The sequence below is a fragment of the Lithobates pipiens genome, unplaced genomic scaffold (genome assembly GCF_037356315.1).
Source record: "Lithobates pipiens isolate NorthernLeopardFrog02 unplaced genomic scaffold, aLitPip1_a1.2 Scaffold_24, whole genome shotgun sequence".
NCBI classification, from domain to species: domain Eukaryota; kingdom Metazoa; phylum Chordata; class Amphibia; order Anura; family Ranidae; genus Lithobates; species Lithobates pipiens.
In genome coordinates, this window is record NW_027507786.1 from 14,643,370 (window position 1) to 14,666,414 (window position 23,045).

The 23,045-nt window shown below is 50.0% G+C and overlaps 1 protein-coding gene across 1 annotated transcript in view; it reads left to right on the plus strand.

Moving 5' to 3' along the window:
- GAS2 (growth arrest specific 2) overlaps positions 1-23,045 on the plus strand; it is a gene marked incomplete at its 5' end in the record, with an annotated part of 64,810 nt that overhangs the window by 19,163 nt on the left and 22,602 nt on the right. Inside the window, 1 exon segment of the mRNA XM_077453614.1 lies at positions 588-695. Coding sequence (XP_077309740.1) covers positions 588-695 — 108 coding nt within the window.

The following is a 23,045-nucleotide window of genomic DNA, read 5'->3' on the forward strand; positions in this document are numbered from 1 at the left end:
TGATCAATGTTTATAAACAATGTTATTTTGTATCTCTCTATCTCCTGTCTGATCAATGTTTTGAACAATGTTACTTTGTATCTCTATCTCCTGTCTGATCAATGTTTATAAACAATGTTACTTTGTATCTCTCTATCTCCTGTCTGATCAATGTTTATAAACAATATTACTTTGTATCTCTCTATCTCCTGTCTGATCAATGTTTATAAACAATGTTACTTTGTATCTCTCTATCTCCTGTCTAAACAATGTTTATAAACAATGTTACTTTGTATCTCTGCATCTGTTGTCTAACCAATGTCTATGAACAGTGATATTTTGTAACTCCTGGCTGTCATTTTGACAGTCAGGGCTGTGATTTGCACACAGTGGGGTGAATGGATTGGATGACTCTCTGCAGTGAGGCTACAGATGTGAGTCCTGTGACGGACCGGTGTGCTGAGCTGCACACAAAGTGTAGAAATAGACACTGATGAGTGAAGCGCACGGCTCTGGCTGTATTGTTATCCTTTTATAGGCGAGTTTTCAGATTTTGTCAGCAGAGCCGCAGCCTAACCCCCCCCCCCCCCCCCCACCTTGTGTTTCAGGTGCAGCACATTTCTCAGGACCCTCCATGTAAATGCCCCAACAAATTCTGCGTGGAGCGCCTCTCTCAGGGGAGGTATAAAGTGGGGGAGAAGATCCTCTTCATCAGGGTAAGTGATATGAGAACTGTCATGGCTGACTCCCTCTTAAAGGTACCGATGTTTGTTACTGTTGTATGCAATTTGAATATTATGTGACATAAAAATCTGGTACTACCTCTATTATATTCTTCAGGGTCTCTGTTTTCTGAAAAAAAAAAAAAAACAATATTTTAAATATTTTCTTTTATTTATAATAATTTTATTTAAAATGTAGTTTTATAATTTACATTTTATTTTATGGTTTTTATATTTTTATTTTATTTTAAACTCTATTTAAAATATTTTAGGTATAATAATTTTCTTTCAGGGTCTCTGCTTTTTGAAAAAAATCATACAGTATTTTAAATATTTTCTTTTCTTTTAATTTTTCTTTTATTATTTAAATTGTATTAAATTTTTTATTTTATTTTTATATTTTTATTATTTTATTTTATTTATATATTTTTATTATTTTATTTTATATTTTTTATTTATTTTAAATTCTATTAAAAATTTTTTAGTTATAATAATTTTAAAGTGATATTGAAGGTTTGTTTGTTTGTTATACTTACCTGCTCTGTGTAATGGTTTTGCACACAGTGGCCCCCGATTCTCTTCTTCTCGGGTCTCCCGCCTGACAGATGTTCTATTCCTTCCCTACACCTTCCAAGGCAAAAAGAAAGTTGTTGCTATAGTAACGCCTATAGAAGACTCTTTCATACATCCCACTGCAAGATCGTACCTCACCCTCTGATAGTCTGTAAGGAATGACTCTGATATAAGGGGGCACTCTGATGGTGATCCCGATGTAAGGGGGACTCTGATGGGGACCCTGATGTAAGGGAGGACTCTGATGGGGATACTGAGGTAAGGGGGGACTCTGATGGGGATGCTGATGTAAAGGAGGACTCTGATGGGGATCCTGATGTAAGGGGGACTCTGATAGGAACCCTGATTTAAGGGGGAACTCTGATAGGGACCCTGATGTAAGGGGGGACTCTGATAGGGACCCTGATGTAAGGGGGGACTCTGATGGGGATCCTGATGTAAGGGGGACTCTGATGGGGACCCTGATGTAAGGGAGGACTCTGATGGGGATCCTGATGTAAGGGGAACTCTGATGGGGATCTTAATGTAAGGGGAACTCTGATGGGGACCCTGATGTAAGGGGGACTCTGATGGGGACCCTGATGTAAGGGGGACTCTGATGGGGACCCTGATGTAAGGGGGACTCTGATGGGGACCCTGATGTAAGGGAGGACTCTGATGGGGATCCTGATGTAAGGGGGACTCTGATGGGGATCCTGATGTAAGGGGGACTCTGATGGGGACTCTGATGGGGACCCTAATGTAAGGGGGGACTCTGATGGGGACCCTGATGTAAGGGGGACTCTGATGGGGATCCTGATGTAAGGTGGACTCTGATGGGGACCCTCATGTAAGGGGGGACTCCGATGTGGACTCTGATTTAACATATGATTAGGTAAATCTTCTAATGATGAATACAGGAACATCCCACCCATAAAATGGCAGCCGGACACATATCGGGGACACACATATCGGGGACACACATATCGGGGACACATATATCGGGGGACAGGTATCGGGGGACAGGTATCGGGGGACAGGTATTGGGGACACATATATCGGGGACATGTATTGGGGACACATGTATTGGGGACACGTATCAGGGACACATATATCGGGGACATGTATTGGGGACACATATATCGGGGACACACGTCGGGGACACATATATCGGGAACACGTATTGGGGACACATATATATCGGGAACACGTATTGGGGACACATATATATCGGGGACATGTATTGGGGACACATATCGGGGACACACGTCAGTGACACGTATTGGGGACACATATATCGGGGACACGTATATCGGGGACACATATATCGGGGATACACGTTGGGGACACGTATCGGGGGCACATATATCGGGGACACACGTTAGGGACACATATCGGGGGCACATATATCAGGGATACACGTTGGGGACATGTATTGGGGACACATATATCGGGGATACACGTTGGGGACACGTATCGGGGGCACATATATCGGGGACACACGTTAGGGACACATATCGGGGGCACATATATCAGGGACACACGTTGGGGACACGTATCGGGGACACATATATTGGAGACACACGTTGGGGACACGTATCGGGGACACACGTTGGGGACACATATATCGGGGACACATATATCGGGGACACACGTTGGGGACACATATATCGGGAACACATATATCGGGGAGACACGTTGGGGACACGTATCGGGGACACATATATCGGGGACACATATATCGGGGACACATATATCGGGGACACACGTTGGGGACACGTATCGGGGACACACGTTGGGGACACATATATCGGGAACACATATATCGGGGACACACGTTGGGGACACATATATCGGGAACACATATATCGGGGACACACGTTGGGGACACGTATCAGGGACACATATATCGGGGACACATATATCAGGGAGACACGTTGGGGACACGTATCGGGGACACATATATCGGGGACACACGTTGGGGACACACGTTGGGGACACACATTGGGGACACATATATCGGGGACACATATATCGGGGACACACGTTGGGGACACATATATCGGGAACACATATATCGGGGACACATGTTGGGGACACGTATCAGGGACACATATATCGGGGACACATATATCGGGGACACACGTTGGGGACACATATATCGGGGACACACGTTGGGGACACGCGTTAGGGGCGGTTCTCTTGGAAACGATGAATTCCTCCTTCGATGTGAGATCGAATGTCTCGGGAGATTTGTTTTCCTATTGAATTATTGAGTGTAAAGATCAGGGTCTGTATTGTATGCGGAGCTGAGCGCACGGCGTTGGGCATGGATCTCGGTCGGGGGCGCGCAGCGAGGACGCGCCGGGTTCCTCAAGAGCGACTTCCAACCCAACGAGAGGGATGGGGCGTAATCCGGTCTCCATGGTAACAGAGCGGGGACGTCTCTTGGGGGATTAGCAGTGAGTGATGTGCGCGGCCCGGCCGCTCAGCGGGATTGATGTCTGTTTAGTACATTAGCACATTATAAATCGCCCCGACGCTTCGCCCCGACGCTTCGCCCGCGGCCGCCCTGCGAAAATTAAACACGCACCTCATTTCTGATATAAGTTTGTATGATTGGAGCCCGCCATCGCCTCCATCATGCTCCCCCTCCCCCCATCATGCATTCAGAGCGCCCGCCGCAATTTCTCATTGCTATTCCGTTCGCTGCATCCATCCGGCTGGACCCTTTAAAGCTGAAGTGTGTTCTGCTGACATTTCCCTTTTCTGATTTCATTATGTATTGAGGACCCAGTGACATCATCACCCGGTCCCTCTACTTCTCTATGCAATGCAGGCAGGTCATGGCTGGTGGGAGGGGCTGACAACAGCTTCCTGACAACAACACCCCTCATGCAAGAAATGGGCTGACCCTTTGGAGAAGTTATGCAAATGCCTAGATGAACAAGAACTTGAACGTGAACATGTTGTCCCTGAAGTTGATGTGTTGAAAACAAAACAAAAATGGACCCGTGTAGGGATTGGAGGGACTGTGACAAGGACCACGTTGTAATGGGTAGACGACCGGATCAGAGCAACTCCAATACTGCAGCTCTTTTGGGATGTTCCCGGTCTGCAGTGCTCGGGAATGACCAAACATAGTCCAAGGAAGGAGAACCAGCCAACTGGTGACAGGGTCATGGGCAGCCAGGGACATTCATGGAAGGGAGGAGGGAAGGCTCATTGATGGCAGTGGGGAGGGAAGGCACAGAGATGGAAGTGGAGGGAAGGCTCATTGATGGAGATGAGGGGGGGCTCATTGATGGAGGTGGAGGGAAGGCTCATTAATGGAGGTGGGGAGGGTAGGCTCATTGATGGAGGTAGGAGAAAGGCTTATTGATGGAGATGGGGAGGGAAGGCTCATCGATGGAGGTGGGGAGGGAAGGCTCATTGATGGTGGTGGGGAGGGAAGGCTCATTGATGGAGGTGGGGAGGGAAGGCTCATTGATGGAGGTGGGGAGGGAAGGCTCATTGATGGAGGTGGGGAGGGAAGGCTCATTGATGGAGGTGGGAGGGAAGGCTCATTGATGGAGGTGGGGAGGGAAGGCTAATTGATGGAGGTGGGGAGGGAAGGCTCATTGATGGAGGTGGGGAGGGAAGGCTCATTGATGGTGGGGGGGAGGGAAGGCTCATTGATGGAGGTGGGAGGGAAGGCTCATTGATGGAGGTGGGAGGGAAGGCTCATTGATGGAGGTGGGGAGGGAAGGCTCATTGATGGAGGTGGGGAGGGAAGGCTAATTGATGGAGGTGGGGAGGGAAGGCTCATTGCTGGAGGTGGGGAGGGAAGGCTCATTGATGGAGGTGGGGGGGAGGCTCATTTATGGAGGTGGGGAGGGAAGGCTCATTGATGGTGGTGGGGAGAGAAGGCTCATTGACAGAGTTGGGGGGGAAGGCTCATTGATGGTGGTGGGGGAAGGAAGGCTCGTTGATGGAGGTGGAGAGAGAAGGCTCATTGATGGAGGTGGGGAGAGAAGGCTCATTGATGGAGGTGGGGAGAGAAGGCTCATTGATGGAGGTGGAGGGAAGGCTCATTAATGGAGGTGGGGAGGGTAGGCTCATTGATGGAGGTGGGAGGGAAGGCTCATTGATGGAGGTGGGGAGGGAAGGCTCATTGATGGTGGTGGGGAGGGAAGGCTCATTGATGGAGGTGGGGGGGAAGGCTCATTGATGGAGGTGGGGGAGGAAAGGCTCATTGATGGAGGTGGGGAGGGAAGGCTCATTGAGGGTGGTGGGGAGGGAAGGCTCATTGATGGAGGTGGGGGGAAGGCTCATTGAGGGTGGTGGGGAGGGAAGGCTCATTGATGGAGGTGGGGGGAAGGCTCATTGATGGTGGTGGGGAGGGAAGGCTCATTGATGGAGGTGGGAGGGAAGGCTCATTGATGGAGGTGGGGAGGGAAGGCTCATCGATGGAGGTGGGGAGGGAAGGCTCATCGATGGAGGTGGGGAGGGAAGGCTCATTGATGGTGGTGGGGAGGGAAGGCTCATTGATGGAGGTGGGGGGGAAGGCTCATTGATGGAGGTGGGGGAGGGAAGGCTCATTGATGGAGGTAGGGAGGGAAGGCTCATTGATGGAGGTTGGGAGGGAAGGCTCATTGATGGAGGTTGGGAGGGAAGGCTCATTGATGGTGGTGGGGAGGGAAGGCTCATTGATGGAGGTGGGGAGGGAAGGCTCATTGATGGAGGTGGGGAGGGAAGGCTCATTGATGGAGGTGGGGAGGGAAGGCACATTGATGGAGGTGGGGAGGGAAGGCTCATTGATGGAGGTGGGGAGGGAAGGCTCATTGATGGAGGTGGGGAGGGAAGGCTCATTGATGGAGGTGGGGAGGGAAGGCTAATTGATAGAGGTGGGGAGGGAAGGCTCATTGATGGAGGTGGGGAGGGAAGGCGCATTGATGGTGGGGGGGAGGGAAGGCTCATTGATGGAGGTGGGAGGGAAGGCTCATTGATGGAGGTGGGGACGGAAGGCTAATTGATGGAGGTGGGGAGGGAAGGCTCATTGATGGAGGTGGGGGGGAGGCTCATTTATGGAGGTGGGGAGGGAAGGCTCATTTATGGAGGTGGGGGGAGGGGGAGGCTCATTTATGGAGGTGGGAGGGAAGGCTCATTTATGGAGGTGGGGGGAGGGGGAGGCTCATTTATGGAGGTGGGGAGGGAAGGCTCATTTATGGAGGTGGGGGGAAGGCTCATTAATGGAGGTGGGGAGGGAAGGCTCATTGATGGAGGTGGGGGGAGGCTCATTTATGGAGGTGGGGAGGGAAGGCTCATTTATGGAGGTGGGGAGGGAAGGCTCATTGTTGGAGGTGGGGGGGGCTCATTGATGGAGGTAGGAGAAAGGCTTATTGATGGAGATGGGGAGGGAAGGCACAGAGATGGAAGTGGAGGGAAGGCTCATTGATGGAGATGAGGGGGGGCTCATTGATGGAGGTGGAGGGAAGGCTCATTAATGGAGGTGGGGAGGGTAGGCTCATTGATGGAGGTAGGAGAAAGGCTTATTGATGGAGATGGGGAGGGAAGGCTCATCGATGGAGGTGGGGAGGGAAGGCTCATTGATGGTGGTGGGGAGGGAAGGCTCATTGATGGAGGTGGGGAGGGAAGGCTCATTGATGGAGGTGGGGAGGGAAGGCTCATTGATGGAGGTGGGGAGGGAAGGCTCATTGATGGAGGTGGGGAGGGAAGGCTCATTGATGGAGGTGGGAGGGAAGGCTCATTGATGGAGGTGGGGAGGGAAGGCTAATTGATGGAGGTGGGGAGGGAAGGCTCATTGATGGAGGTGGGGAGGGAAGGCTCATTGATGGTGGGGGGGAGGGAAGGCTCATTGATGGAGGTGGGAGGGAAGGCTCATTGATGGAGGTGGGAGGGAAGGCTCATTGATGGAGGTGGGGAGGGAAGGCTCATTGATGGAGGTGGGGAGGGAAGGCTAATTGATGGAGGTGGGGAGGGAAGGCTCATTGCTGGAGGTGGGGAGGGAAGGCTCATTGATGGAGGTGGGGGGGAGGCTCATTTATGGAGGTGGGGAGGGAAGGCTCATTGATGGTGGTGGGGAGAGAAGGCTCATTGACAGAGTTGGGGGGGAAGGCTCATTGATGGTGGTGGGGGAAGGAAGGCTCGTTGATGGAGGTGGAGAGAGAAGGCTCATTGATGGAGGTGGGGAGAGAAGGCTCATTGATGGAGGTGGGGAGAGAAGGCTCATTGATGGAGGTGGAGGGAAGGCTCATTAATGGAGGTGGGGAGGGTAGGCTCATTGATGGAGGTGGGAGGGAAGGCTCATTGATGGAGGTGGGGAGGGAAGGCTCATTGATGGTGGTGGGGAGGGAAGGCTCATTGATGGAGGTGGGGGGGAAGGCTCATTGATGGAGGTGGGGGAGGAAAGGCTCATTGATGGAGGTGGGGAGGGAAGGCTCATTGAGGGTGGTGGGGAGGGAAGGCTCATTGATGGAGGTGGGGGGAAGGCTCATTGAGGGTGGTGGGGAGGGAAGGCTCATTGATGGAGGTGGGGGGAAGGCTCATTGATGGTGGTGGGGAGGGAAGGCTCATTGATGGAGGTGGGAGGGAAGGCTCATTGATGGAGGTGGGGAGGGAAGGCTCATCGATGGAGGTGGGGAGGGAAGGCTCATCGATGGAGGTGGGGAGGGAAGGCTCATCGATGGTGGTGGGGAGGGAAGGCTCATTGATGGAGGTGGGGGGGAAGGCTCATTGATGGAGGTGGGGGAGGGAAGGCTCATTGATGGAGGTAGGGAGGGAAGGCTCATTGATGGAGGTTGGGAGGGAAGGCTCATTGATGGAGGTTGGGAGGGAAGGCTCATTGATGGTGGTGGGGAGGGAAGGCTCATTGATGGAGGTGGGGAGGGAAGGCTCATTGATGGAGGTGGGGAGGGAAGGCTCATTGATGGAGGTGGGGAGGGAAGGCACATTGATGGAGGTGGGGAGGGAAGGCTCATTGATGGAGGTGGGGAGGGAAGGCTCATTGATGGAGGTGGGGAGGGAAGGCTCATTGATGGAGGTGGGGAGGGAAGGCTAATTGATAGAGGTGGGGAGGGAAGGCTCATTGATGGAGGTGGGGAGGGAAGGCGCATTGATGGTGGGGGGGAGGGAAGGCTCATTGATGGAGGTGGGAGGGAAGGCTCATTGATGGAGGTGGGGACGGAAGGCTAATTGATGGAGGTGGGGAGGGAAGGCTCATTGATGGAGGTGGGGGGGAGGCTCATTTATGGAGGTGGGGAGGGAAGGCTCATTTATGGAGGTGGGGGGAGGGGGAGGCTCATTTATGGAGGTGGGAGGGAAGGCTCATTTATGGAGGTGGGGGGAGGGGGAGGCTCATTTATGGAGGTGGGGAGGGAAGGCTCATTTATGGAGGTGGGGGGAAGGCTCATTAATGGAGGTGGGGAGGGAAGGCTCATTGATGGAGGTGGGGGGAGGCTCATTTATGGAGGTGGGGAGGGAAGGCTCATTTATGGAGGTGGGGAGGGAAGGCTCATTGTTGGAGGTGGGGGGGCTCATTGATGGAGGTAGGAGAAAGGCTTATTGATGGAGATGGGGAGGGAAGGCTCATTGATGGGGATGGGGAGGGAAGGCTCATTGATGGAGGTGGGGAGGGAAGACTCATTGATGGAGGTGGGGGGGGAAGGCTCATTGATGGTGGTGGGGGAAGGAAGGCTCATTGATGGAGGTGGGGAGAGAAGGCTCATTGACAGAGTTGGGGGGGAAGGCTCATTGATGGTGGTGGGGGAAGGAAGGCTCGTTGATGGAGGTGGGGAGAGAAGGCTCATTGATGGAGGTGGGGAGGGAAGGCTCATTGATGGAGGTGGGGAGGGAAGGCTCATTGATGGAGGTGGGAGGAAAGGCTCGTTGATGGAGGTGGGGGGAAAGGCTCGTTGATGGAGGTGGGGGGGAAGACTCATTGATGGGGGGGAAGGCTCAATGATGGAGGTGGGGAGGGAAGGCTCATTGATGGTGGTGGGGGGGAAGGCTCATTGATGGAGGTGGGTAGGGAAAGCTCACTGATGGAGGTGGAGAGGAAAGGCTCATTGATGGTGGTGGGGGGAAGGCTCATTGATGGAGGTGGGGGGGAAGGCTCATTGATGGAGGTGGGGAGGGAAGGCTCTTTGATGGAGGTGGGGAGGGAAGGCTCTTTGATGGAGGGGGGGAAGGCTCATTGATGGAGGTGGGGAGGGAAGGCTCATTGATGGAGGTGGGGGGAAGGCTCATTGATGGAGGTGGGGAGAGAAGGCTCATTGATGGAGGTGGGGGGGGGGCTCATTGACGGAGGTAGGGAGGAAAGGCTCATTGACGGAGGTGGGGGGGCTCATTGACGGAGGTGGGGGGGCTCATTGACGGAGGTGGGGAGGAAAGGCTCATTGACGGAGGTGGGGAGGAAAGGCTCATTGGTGGAGGTGGGGAGGGAAGGCTCATTGATGGAGGTGGGGAGGGAAGTCTCATTGATGGAGGTGGGAGGGAAGGCTCATTGATGGAGGTTGGAAGGCTCTTTGATGGAGGTGGGGAGGGAAGGCTCATTGATGGAGGTGTGGAGGGAAGGCTCATTGATGGAGGTGGGGAGGGAAGGCTCATTGATGGAGGTGGGGAGGGAAGGCTCATTGATGGAGGTGGAAGGCTCTTTGATGGAGGTGGGGGTCTCATTTATGGAGGTGGGGAGGGAAGGCTCATTGATGGAGGTGGGGGGAAGGCTCATTGATGGAGGTGGGGAGGGAAGGCTCATTGATGGAGGTGGGGAGGAAAGGCTCATTTATGGAGGTGGGGAGGGAAGTGCTGACCCGTGTCCACAGCCAAAAGAGCCTACATTGGGGCACATGAGCATCAGAACTGGACTAAGGAGCAATGAAAGGAGGTGGCCTGGTCAACAATTGAGCATCTGTGGGATATGGAAAATAAAGTCTGATCCATGGAAGCCCCACCTCGCAATCTACTGGAATTAAAGGACCTGCTACTGACAGCTTGGTGACAGATACCACAGCATACCTTCAGAGGTCTAGTGGGATCCATGCCTCAATGGGTTATGGTGGGTGGTCATAATGGTATGGCGTATGGTGGATTTTGGAATCCCCATTTTATAAATAGGTGGTAACCAGATAAGTGCCCCCTCCCAGGGGAATGAGTACAGGGTACCCCTTACCTATTCCCACAAAGAGTTAAAAAGTAGTGCCCACCCCAGTTTGCCCACCATGGACTTCAGTGGTGTTCAGATTCGAGTTTGGCTGAATAGCCGGTGAATTGGACATGTTCAAGCAATGCTCGTCATTACAACCTTAAGGCAGGAATACCTTCATACTGTACAGGTCACGATCTCCATTGGCCAGAATTCGGCGCTCACTTCCTGTGCATTCTGGGAAAAGAACCTTCAAAATAACAAAGTAACAGTTTTCCATAAAATCCGATATTTCTCGGAATCTGCCAATAGCGGTGTGCGCGGCTCTTGAGACCTCCTCTCAGCCATTCTAGCAGTCTGATCCCCTGGCTCTGACCCGGAACTCGGAGATTTAATTAAAACTCATGGATGACTCACTGCCAAAAATGGTCCTCTGACGGAGAACGATGGGGGGGATGGGGCAGGGCCTGAATACATCACCTTAATGGTCTCTGCTGACCTTTGCCGGTATTAAACCTGTGTTTTGTTTCCTTAAACTGCAATAATCACCCAGTGGGCTCATCTACAAAAAAAAATATTGTCATCGTCCTGTTGTATATAGACGTATCCAGGAACAGCTCTGCCATGTAGGAGGTAAAAAGCCCAAAAAACTGAGAAAAATCCTTAAAGTTTCCAAAAATAAAATCAAAAAAATCCAAGAAAATTCCTATTTTCTTCTCTTTTATCTAGTTACAATCTTAAAGCTGAACTCATGACACAAAAACCTTTGTTTATTATTATTATTATTCACGATTTATATAGCGCCAAATAGCGCCAAATATTTTCCTTAAAAGCCACAAAGGATATAAATCCACTTTGTGAGCACCAAATGCCTTTGCAATCCCAGATATCACCTTGTAAAAATGGCAGTGACATCATCACTGTGCTGTACAGACAACAGAGCTGTGGGAGGGGCTCAGTAGGCCACACCCTCTAGAGGTTGCCTAAAGAAAACTACAGGAGGGGTGGAGACAAGACCAGTCACCCTGCACAAGAAGAGAGGGCAGAGCTGTGGGAGGGGCAATCAGGCATTGCCCACTAGAGGCTGCCTAAAGAAAACTACAGGAGGGGGGCGGAGACAAGACCAGTCACCCTGCACAAGAAGAGAGGGCAGAGCTGTGGGAGGGGCAATCAGGCACCGCCCACTAGAGGCTGCCTAAAGAAAACTACAGGAGGGGGTGGAGACAAGACCAGTCACCCTGCACAAAAAGAGAGAGCAGAGCTGTGGGAGGGGCAATCAGGCACCGCCCACTAGAGGCTGCCTAAAGAAAACTACAGGAGGGGGCAGAGACAAGACCAGTCACCCTGCACAAGAAGAGAGGGCAGAGCTGTGGGAGGGGCAATCAGGCACCGCCCACTAGAGGCTGCCTAAAGAAAACTACAGGAGGGGGTGGAGACAAGACCAGTCACCCTGCACAAGGAGAGAGAGCAGCAGTGACTGGTCTTACACTGGATTACTGCACAGATCTGGAAAAAAATGCACAAAGCTTACCAAGATTGAAGAAGAAGATCCATGACCGATGGATTTATTTGCAATGTGCCTCTGAATGGCTCCAATTGAGTTTTTTTGGGGTTCGGATTTGGCACCTGAACTCCAGTAATGTAATATGAACCCCATCATTAACTGAATCCAGTTATATTCAGCTCATCATCATCGTGGTACTTGGCCAACTCCCAGCTACCATTGACCATCATGATGGGAGTTTATGGTTGGCTTCCACCTCTACAGATGATGACGCCGAGTCTAAGTGCGGTCTAGGCCAACCTTTTTGCAACCGTTTACCCTAGAAGAACCCTTGAAATAAATATCAAGTATTGAAGGAACCTCTGCTAAAGGTATTTATTTGAGGTTCAGTGGGAAAAAAATGTCCACTGCATTGGTGGTTAGGTGGAAAAATTTCCCCGACGCTGGTGGCCAGGGGAAAAAAATGTCACCTACATTTCTGGTTAGAATATACCCTTAAAAAAAGAGATAAAAAGATCATTGGTGTCATGCCAAAGACTCTGCCAAGTGGCGTTGGTCCCAGAACTATTTAGGCACCAGTAGAGGAAGGTCAATCAGTCACAACTCAAGGAACCCCTGGAAGGACCACGTACCATTGTGATAGAAGCGTAGAGTTGGCTTCCACCTCTACATCTGATGGTGCAGAGTCTACGTTCAGTTTATGCCGACCTTTCTCAACCTTTTGTCCCAGAGGAACCCTTGAAATACATTTCGGGTCTTGATGGAACCGCAGCTAAAACTAGTTTATTGAGGGCAAGTGGGAAAAATGTCCCCTACGTAGGTGATGAGTGGGAAAAATGTCCCCTACGTAGGTGATGAGTGGGAAAAATGTCCCCTACGTAGGTGATGAGTGGGAAAAATGTCCCCTACCTAGGTGATGAGTGGGAAAAATGTCCCCTACGTAGGTGATGAGTGGGAAAAATGTCCCCTACGTAGGTGATGAGTGGGAAAAATGTCCCCTACGTAGGTGATGAGTGGGAAAAATGTCCCCTACGTAGGTGATGAGTGGGAAAAATGTCCCCTACGTAGGTGATGAGTGGGAAAAATGTCCCCTACTTTGGCGGTCAGAATACCACCCTTAACAAGAGATAAAAAGATCATTGGTGTCATGCCGATGGCTCTGCCAAGTGGTGTTGGCCCCAGAACTATGCAGGCACCAGTAAATGAAGGTCAATCAGCCACTGCTTAAGGAACCTTTGAGGGACCATTGACCATCATGATTGGAGCTTATAGTTGGCTTCTACCTCTATAGACAATAACACCAAATCTTGGTTCAGTCTATGTTGGCCTTTCTCAATGCTATACCCATGAGGAACCCTAGAAATAAATTTCAGGTCTTTAGGGGAACCCCTACTAAATGTTATTTATTGAGGGTCAGTGGTAAAAACGCCCCCTACATTGGTGGTCAATGGGAAAACGCCCCCTACATTGGTGGTCAATGGGAAAACGCCCCCTACATTGGTGGTCAATGGGAAAATGCCCCCTACATTGGTAGCACACTTATCAAGAGATAAAAAGATCATTGGTGTCCTGTTGATGACTCTTCCAGGTGGTGTTGGCCCCAGAACTATGTAAAGGAAGGTCAATCAGTTCAAGGAACCCCTAGGCAACTCTGAAGGAACCCTGGTTGAGAATGGGTGGTCTATGCAGAGAGTGGAGATACGGTGGAGTGTGCGGTGTTCGATGGCACAGTAATAAGATTATGATGGCTCGGTCCTGAAGCCGCACTGAATTACGGTGTAATCGCCTCAGAGTGTTCTCCAATGCGTCTGTATCATCTCCTCAATGTGACACGGTCTTATTAAGTGTCGGCAGCTCCCAATCTGTAATATCGCGCCCCCATTCATCACGACGGCTTCAGGAAGGCAGATTGGTGTCTGCGGCCTCTGAGGGATAAGTGATTACATGGATAAGACGATTGAGGCGGAGAGGACACCGGGCTGATCAGGGAGATAGGAACACAGCCGGGGCTATTATCTAGTCTTATGTTTGTTCAATGGGAAGATGGTGAGACAAAGAGGAACTCGCAGCATAACATCCTCTGACTGGGGACAGTGATGTCTACATTACCCACAATGCTCAGGGCACAGGGGGCTCCCACATACAGGGATATATTTCTATATGTATCATATAAAGTGTACCTTAGCTACACGATGTGTGATATACCCACCATCACCCATAACAGACTTCTGTGCCCCTCTGATTTTGTTTCACTTTGTTACTTGGGCCTGACTTCCTCTGACTTCAAGGCTAAAGTTCACCGAGTGAGAGCATCCTTACAGATCATTGAGACTCCCACTGCAGAATGGAATGGTAGAAGTTATAGGGGTAAGGGGGTACAGGAGGTGTTAAGAAAATGGAGTGCAGGGGATGTAGAGGGAAGGAGGTTCAGAGGATGTAGAGGAAAGGGGGTGCAGGGGATGTAGAGGAAAGGGGGTGCAGGGGATGTAGAGGGAAGGAGGTGCAGGGGATGTAGAGGAAAGGGGGTGCAGAGGATGTAGAGGAAAGGGGGTGCAGAGGATGTAGAGGAAAGGGGGTGCAGGGGATGTAGAGGAAAGGGGGTGCAGAGGATGTAGAGGAAAGGGGGTGTAGAGGATGTAGAGGAAAGGGGGTGCAGAGGATGTAGAGGAAAGGGGGTGCAGAGGATGTAGAGGAAAGGGGGTGCAGAGGATGTAGAGGAAAGGGGGTGCAGAGGATGTAGAGGAAATGGGGTGCAGGGGATGTAGAGGAAAGGGGGTGCAGGGGATGTAGAGGGAAGGAGGTGCAGGGGAAAGGGAAGGAATTAGGAGTAGGTGATGTAGAGGAGAGAAGGTGCAGGGGATGTAGCGGAAAGGGGGTGCAGGGGGCGCAGAGGAATGGAGGTGTAGGGGATGTAGAGGAAAGGTAGTGCAGGAGATGTAGAGGAAAGGGGGTGCAGGGGATGTAGTGGGAAATAGGGTACAGGGGATGTAGAGGAAATGAGGTGCTAGGGATGTAGAGGAAAGAGGGTGCAGGGGATGTTGAGGGAAGGGGATGCCGGGGATGTAGAAGAAATAGGGTGCAGGGAATGTAGAGAAAAGGAGGTGCAGGGGATATAGAGGAAAGGAGGTGCAGGGGATGTAGATGAAATGGAGTGCATGGCATGCAGAATACTGGGGATGCAGGGGATGTAGAGGAAATGGGATGCAAGTGATGTAGAATAAAGGAGGTGCAGGGAAAATAGAGGAAATAGGGTGCTGGGGATGTATAGGGAAGCAGGTGCCGAGGATATAGAGGGAAGGGGGTGCAGAGGATATAGAGGGGAAGGGATGCAGGGGATGTAGAGGGAAGGGGGTGAAGAGGATATAGAGGGGAGGGGATGCAGGGGATGTAGAGGGAAGGGGGTGAAGAGGATATAGAGGAAAGGGGGTGAAGAGGATATAGAAGAAAGGGGGTGCTGGGGATGTAGTGGAAAGGAGGTGCAGAGGATATAGAGGGGAGGGGGTGAAGAGGATATAGAGGGAAAAGGGATGCAGAGGATGTAGAGGAAAGGGGGTGAAGAGGATATAGAGGGGAGGGGTGAAGAGGATATAGAGGGGAGGGGGTGCAGAGGATGTAGAGGGAAAAGGGATGCAGAGGATGTAGAGGAAAGGGGGTGAAGAGGATATAGAGGGAAGGGGGTGAAGAGGATATAGAGGGAAGGGGGTGAACAGGATATAGAGGGAAGGGGGTTCTGGGGATGTAGAGGAAAGGAGGTGTAGAGGATATAGAGGGGAGGGGGTGAAGAGGATATAGAGGGAAAAGGGATGCAGAGGATGTAGAGGAAAGGGGGTGAAGAGGATATAGAGGGAAGGGGGTGAAGAGGATATAGAGGGAAGGGGGTGAACAGGATATAGAGGGAAGGGGGTTCTGGGGATGTAGAGGAAAGGAGGTGTAGAGGATATAGAGGGAAGGAGGTGAAGAGGATATAGAGGGGAGGAGATACAGGGGATGTAGAGAAAAGGGGGTGCAGGGGATGTACAGAAAAATGTGTTCAAGGTGTGTAGTGGGAAGGGGATGCAGGGTATGTAGGGGTAAGGGTATTCAGGGGGGGTAGAGGGGAAGGGGTGTAGGAGATGTAGGGGGAAGGAGGGGCAGAGAATATAAAGAAAAGGGGCTGCATTTGATGTAGGGAGAAGGAGGTGCAGAACATGTAGGGGAGGGGGTGCAAGGTGTATAAGGTGTTTAGGGGGGGCCTCTCTAGAATAAGAGAAATAGGTGCAGGGTATGTGGAGAGAACGGGGTGCATGAGATGAAAGGGGGACATGGGTGCAGAGGATATAGGAAGGGAAGGGAGTGCATGAGATGTGAAGAGAAGGAGGTACTGCAGGAGATGAAAAGGTGGTGGTTAGGAAGGAGAGGAAAAGGGTGCAGGAAATGTAGAAAGAAAGGGGTGCAAAGGGTGTAGGAGGGGAAAGGGGTACGTGAGTGTAGGGGAAGATGGTGCAGGGAGTGCTTGGAGGAGTCAGAAGCCCCCCTATAGCTCAGAAAACATGAAACCATCCCTCCTCTCCCTTCTTTGATGCTCTGTACATGGTCGCCCTCCATCATATAACGCAGACTACAATGGCCACCCTGCCCCACACCACTTGCAATCATATATTCTACCATTAATTTTTACTATAATATGATGCAAGAGACGGAGCCTGTACAAAATGACATCATCGTTCAGGTGAGCCACCATGGATGATGTCTACATTTCCAATGTATAATAAGAGGAACCTTCCAGGCTGGCTTCTACCTGACAAGGAAGAACTCTCACCTAAAAACTGAGGAGCGTGGAGCCGAGGGATTTGGGTGGCCCAGGGGCCTCATTTAACACCTCTAATCATTCATACAGAAGTGAAAAAAAAAAAAAAAAAAAAGTGCTAGCCCCAAAACCTATACCTTGTCTATGAAATGGATGTGTGAGATCTTAGAGCAAAGCCGCCATCTACTGGAGGATTGGGGGAATTGCTGCTCTGAGCCTTTGACGTGGAAAGACGTGAGATGGAAAAGATATTAAAAACGATCGATGGTTTCATATACAATAAGACTCCTCGATTTCCTGAAAAAAACAAAAATCCAACTTTAATCATTCTTACCTGCTTGTGTTTTGTAAATATTACAGTCAGGTCCATATATGTTTGGACACAGGCACAATTTTAGTTTTTCTCATATATTTACCAAAACATATTCAAGCTCTAGTTATATAATGGATGTGGGCTGAAAGTGCGCACTCTCAGGTTTAATTTGAAGGTATGTACATCCAAATCGGAGGAAGGGTTTAGGAATTGCAGCTCTTAAGAATAGCCACCCCCCACCCCCTCCTTTTTTTCAAGGGACCAAAAGTAATTGGACAATTGAATCAAAACCTATTTCATGGCCAGTTGTGGACTACTCCTTCATTATTTCTTTATCAATTAAGCAGGTAAAAGGTCTGGAGTTGATTCTAAGTGTGGGATTTGCATTTGCAATCTATTGCTGTGCATCTTCATCCTGCGTTCAAAAGCAGCGGCCCATCCAAGTGAAACGGGCCATTGTAAGGCTTCAAAAACGAAACAAACCCATCAAAGAGATGGCAGCAACATTAGGAGTGGCCAAATCAACAGTTTGGTACATTCTGAGGAAAGAAGAACTCACTGGTGAGCTCAGCAACATAAAAAGGCCTGGACAAATACAGAGGGTTCACCGCAAGGTGCAGACCATTCCTAAGCCTGAAGAATAGAAAAGCCAGATTAGACTTTCCCAAAAAAACATCTACAAAAAAAAGCCAGACCAGTTCTGGAAAAGCATACTTTGATGGATGAAACTACTATTAATCTGTACTCACATGCACATACTACCCTCTGCCATACACTCCGAACTCCTTTCCTGCACATACTACCCTCCGCCATACACTCCGCACTCCTCACATGCACATACTACCCACCGATGTACACTCCGCACTCCTCACATGCACATACTACCCACCGATGTACACTCCACACTTCTCACATGCACATACTACCCTCCGCCATACACTCCGCACTCCTTTCCTGCACATACTACCCACTGATGTACACTCCACACTCCTCTCCTGCACATACTACCCTCTGCCATACACTCCGCACTCCTCTCCTGCACATAGTACCCTCCGCCGTACACTCCGCACTCCTCACATGCACATACTACCCACCGCTATACACTCCGCACTCCTCTCCTGCACATACTACCCACCGCTGTACACTCCGCACTCCTCTCCTGCACATACTACCCACCGCTGTACACTCCACACTCCTCACATGCACATACTACCCACCGCCGTACACTCCGCACTCCTCTCCTGCACATACTACCCACCGCTGTACACTCCACACTCCTCACATGCACATACTACCCACCGCCATACATTCCACACTCCTCACATGCACATACTACCCACCGCCATACACTCCACACTCCTCTCCTGCACATACTACCCACCGGTGTACACTCCACACTCCTCACATGCACATACTACCCACCGCTGTACACTCTGCACTCCTCTCCTGCACATACTACCCACCGCTGTACACTCCACACTCCTTACATGCACATACAACTCACCGCCATACACTCCACACTCCTCACATGCACATACTACCCACCGCCATACACTCCACACTCCTCACATGCACATACTACCCACCGCCATACACTCCACACTCCTCTCCTGCACATACTACCCACCGCCATACACTCCGCACTCCTCACATGCACATACTACTCACCACTATACACTCCGCACTCCTCTCCTGCACATACTACCCACCGCTGTACACTCCACACTCCTCACATGCACATACTACCCACCACCATACACTCCACACTCCTCACATGCACATACTACTCACCACTATACACTCCACACTCCTCACATGCACATACTACTCACCACTATACACTCCGCACTCCTCTCCTGCACATACTACCCACCGCTGTACACTCCACACTCCTCACATGCACATACTACCCACCGCCATACACTCCGCACTCCTCTCCTGCACATACTACCCACCGCTGTACACTCCACACTCCTCACATGCACATACTACCCACCGCCATACACTCCGCACTCCTCTCCTGCACATACTACCCACTGCCGTACACTCCACACTCCTCTCCTGCACATACTACCCACTGCTGTAAACTCCACACTCCTCTCCTGCACATACTACCCACCGCCACACACTCCTCACATGCACATACTACCCACGCCATACACTCCGCACTCCTCTCCTGCACATACTACCCACCGCCATACACTTCGCACTCCTCATATGCACATACTACTCACCACTATACACTCCGCACTCCTCTCCTGCACATACTACCCACCACTGTACACTCCACACTCCTCACACGCACATACTACCCACCGCCATACACTCCTCACACGCACATACAACTCACCGCCATACACTCCGCACTCCTCTCCTGCACATACTACCCACCGTCATACACTCCGCACTCCTCACAAACACATACTACCCACCGCCATACACTCCGCACTCCTCTCCTTCACATACTACCCACCACCATACACTCCGCATGCCTCACATGCACATACTACTCACCGCTGTACACTCCGCACTCCTCTCTTGCACATACTACCCACCGCTGTACACTCCGCACTCCTCACATGCACATACTACTCACTGCTGTACACTCCACACTCCTCTCCTGCACATACTACTCACCGCTGTACACACCGCACTCCTCTCCTGCACATACTACCCATCGCCATACACTCCACATTCCTCACATTCACATACTACTCACCACTATACACTCCGCACTCCTCTCCTGCACATACTACACACCGCCATACACTCCGCACTCCTCTCTTGCACATACTACCTACTGCCGTACACTCCACACTCCTCTCCTGCACATACTACCCACCGCCATACACTCCGCTCTCCTCTCGTGCACATACTACCCACCACCACACACTCCCCACTCCTCTCCTGCACATACTACCTACTGCCGTACACTCCACACTCCTCTCGTGCACATACTACCCACCACCACACACTCCGCACTCCTCTCCTGCACATACTACTCACCGCTGTACACACCGCACTCCTCTCCTGCACATACTACCCACCGCCATACACTCCGCACTCCTCTCGTGCACATACTACCCACCGCCATACACTCTGCACTGTACATTCTTTATTTAACATTACTACATTCTGCACTATATAAGTCATCTCAGACTCTATAAAACCACACCCCATTTAAGCCACGCGCAATATGCCGCACGGTTTAAGCCGCGCCCACCCCTCTGAAATGAGATTTTGCAGGTTGGGATGTCTGCATCCTACTGAGACTGATGGACAGTCGCGGCTTCGCTGAATGACAGCTGCGGAGCTGCGAGACCCACCGAGAAGATGGATGCGCCGGACTACAGGGGACAGCGGTGACATCGCTGGCTCCTGTGTCAGTAATGGACTACTATGCGATGCATAGTAGTCCATTATGCTTTACCTTTGCAGGTAATGAAAGAGGAAGTAAACTCATCAGGGTTTACTTCCTCTTTAAATCAACGTTTATATATATTCAGAGAAGATCTTCCCCAATCCAACAGATCCTTGTAATTTAACAACCCCTTAAGAACGTCTGATTGGACGAAATGCATCGGGGCGGATTCTCAATGGGATTTTTATGGTGCTATAGCCTCTCGGGAAAAATCTTCACACCAGTACCTTTAAAAAAAATCTTACATTTTATTTAATAAAAAAGAAAATGTTAAACTCTAATAAAAAAAATCATAGAATGTACATTGTTGTTTCCCTATGTTGGGTCTTAAGGCCAAACAGAGAAATCCCATATACCATAATCCATACTACATATTTTTGTTGCAGTAATTGGAAATACAGATGTTTTGCGATACGATGCTTTTTTAGAAGACCTTCAAAAGTATTGGAAACATAACAAATAGTTCTAGTGCTGCATCCTCATCCAGGCCAAGAATGATTAACTCTGGAGACTTGGACCCGAAGTCAAGATCAAAAAAGAGGAGTGGGCCATCCTCATATAAAAAAAAATGGTAGGGTTGTTGGCTCCTGTTTTTTAGGCTCTGTTGCTACCCACTCCTCTTTTTTGGTTTTGACTTTGGGTCCCGGTCTCCAGAGTTTTCATTCCAGGCCTGGATGATGATGCAGCACCATCTATTTTGGAACCATTTGTTATGTATCCCATACTTGTGAAGCTCTCCCGAAGAAGCTAGGATGAGAGATCATGCGGGTCCCAACGCACTTTGTGATATGTTGCTTCTTCAGGAGACCTTCAAAAGTATATAGTTCTAATATAGATGGTGCTGCATCCTCATCCAGGCCAGGAATGAAAACTCCGGAGACTTGGACCAAAAGTCAACACCAAAATAGGAGGAGGAGTGGGGAGCCCAAGAAACAGGAGCCATCAAGAATGATAGGAGATGTCTCTCAAAAAATGGGTGATATCTAAAAAGCAATCCAACAATTTTCTTCTCTCACTCTGAGGGCACACTTCTCTCTGGTATTCATATGCCATTTGCCGATGCTGCTAATTTGGAGGGGAATTTTGCTTGGACCCAGAGAGAAGTGTACCCTCAGAGGGAAAGAAGAAAATCTTTGGGTTGCTTTTAGATATTATTCATTTTTAGGGACCTCTCCTATCATCCTTGATGGCTCCTGTTTCTTGGGCTCCATTGCCTCCTACTCCTCTTTTTTGATCTTGACTTTGGGTTCCAATCCCCAGAGTGATAACTCCTGGCCTGGATGAGGATGCAGCACTATTTATAGTAGAACTATTTGTTATGTTTCCAATACTTTTGAAGTTCTCATGAAGAAGCTAGGACCAGAGATCCCACTGGTCTCAATGCATTTCGCTATATGGTGCTCCAGGAGACCTTCAAAAGTAGTGGAAACAAAATAAATAGTTCAAATATAGATGATGCTGCATCCTCATCCAGGCCAAGAATGAAAACCCTGTAGACTGGGACCCAAAGTCCAGATCAAAAAAGAGGAGTTGGTAGCAATGGAACCCAAGAAACAGGAGCCATCAAGGATGATAGGAAATGTCTCTCGAAAATGGGTAATATCTAAAAGCAACCCAACAATTTTACTCTCTCTCTCTGAGGGCACACTTCTCTCTGGTATTCATATGCCATTTGCTGATGCTGCTGATTTGGAGGGATATTTTGTTTGGACCCAGATGGAAGTGTACCCTCAAGCGGGGAGAAGAATATTGTTGAGTTGCCTTTTAGATATTACCTATTCTTGAGAGATATCTCCTATCATCCTTGATGGAAATAGGTAATGACTAAGTGGACCTGAAGTGGGTGAAATGCGTCTACTAGGAATTCTATTCCCGTAGTGTCTTTTGGGATGTCCTAATAAAGGAACTTGGATCATTATAGTGGTGTGCGGTCATTTCTTCTATTTCTGTTGCATACGGAGGTGAATCGGGGGCAGGCACCCACTGGATCCATCAGGCTTCTCCTTCTCACCTGGAGCATCAAGTTCTCCTTGTTCAGTCCATTATCATCCTTGCTGGCTCCAGTTACTTGGGCTCCATTGCTACCCACTCCTCTTTTTTGGTCTTGACTTTGGGTCCCAGTCTCCAGAGTTTTCATTCCAGGCCTGGATGAGGATGCAGCATCATATATTTTGGAACCATTTGTTATGTTTCCAATACTTTGAAGATCTCCCAAAGAAGCTAGGATGAGAGATCATGCGGGTGGTCTCAACGCACTTTGTGATATGTTGCTTCTTCAGGAGACCTTCAAAAGTATATAGTTCTAATATAGATGGTGCTGCATCCTCATCCAGGCCAGGAATGAAAACTCTAGAGACTTGGACTAAAAGTCAACACCAAAATAGGAGGAGGAGTTGGGAGCCCAAGAAACAGGAGCCATCAAGGATGATAGGAGATGTCTCTCAGAAATGGGTAATATCTAAAAAGCAATCTCCAGAGTGATTATTCCTGGTCTGGATAAGGATGCCGCACCAAATAAGCAACATATCACGAAATACATTGAGACCAGCAGGATCTCTTGTCCTAGCTACTTCAGGAGACTTTCAAACGTATCAGAAACATAACAAATAGTTCAAAATATAGATGG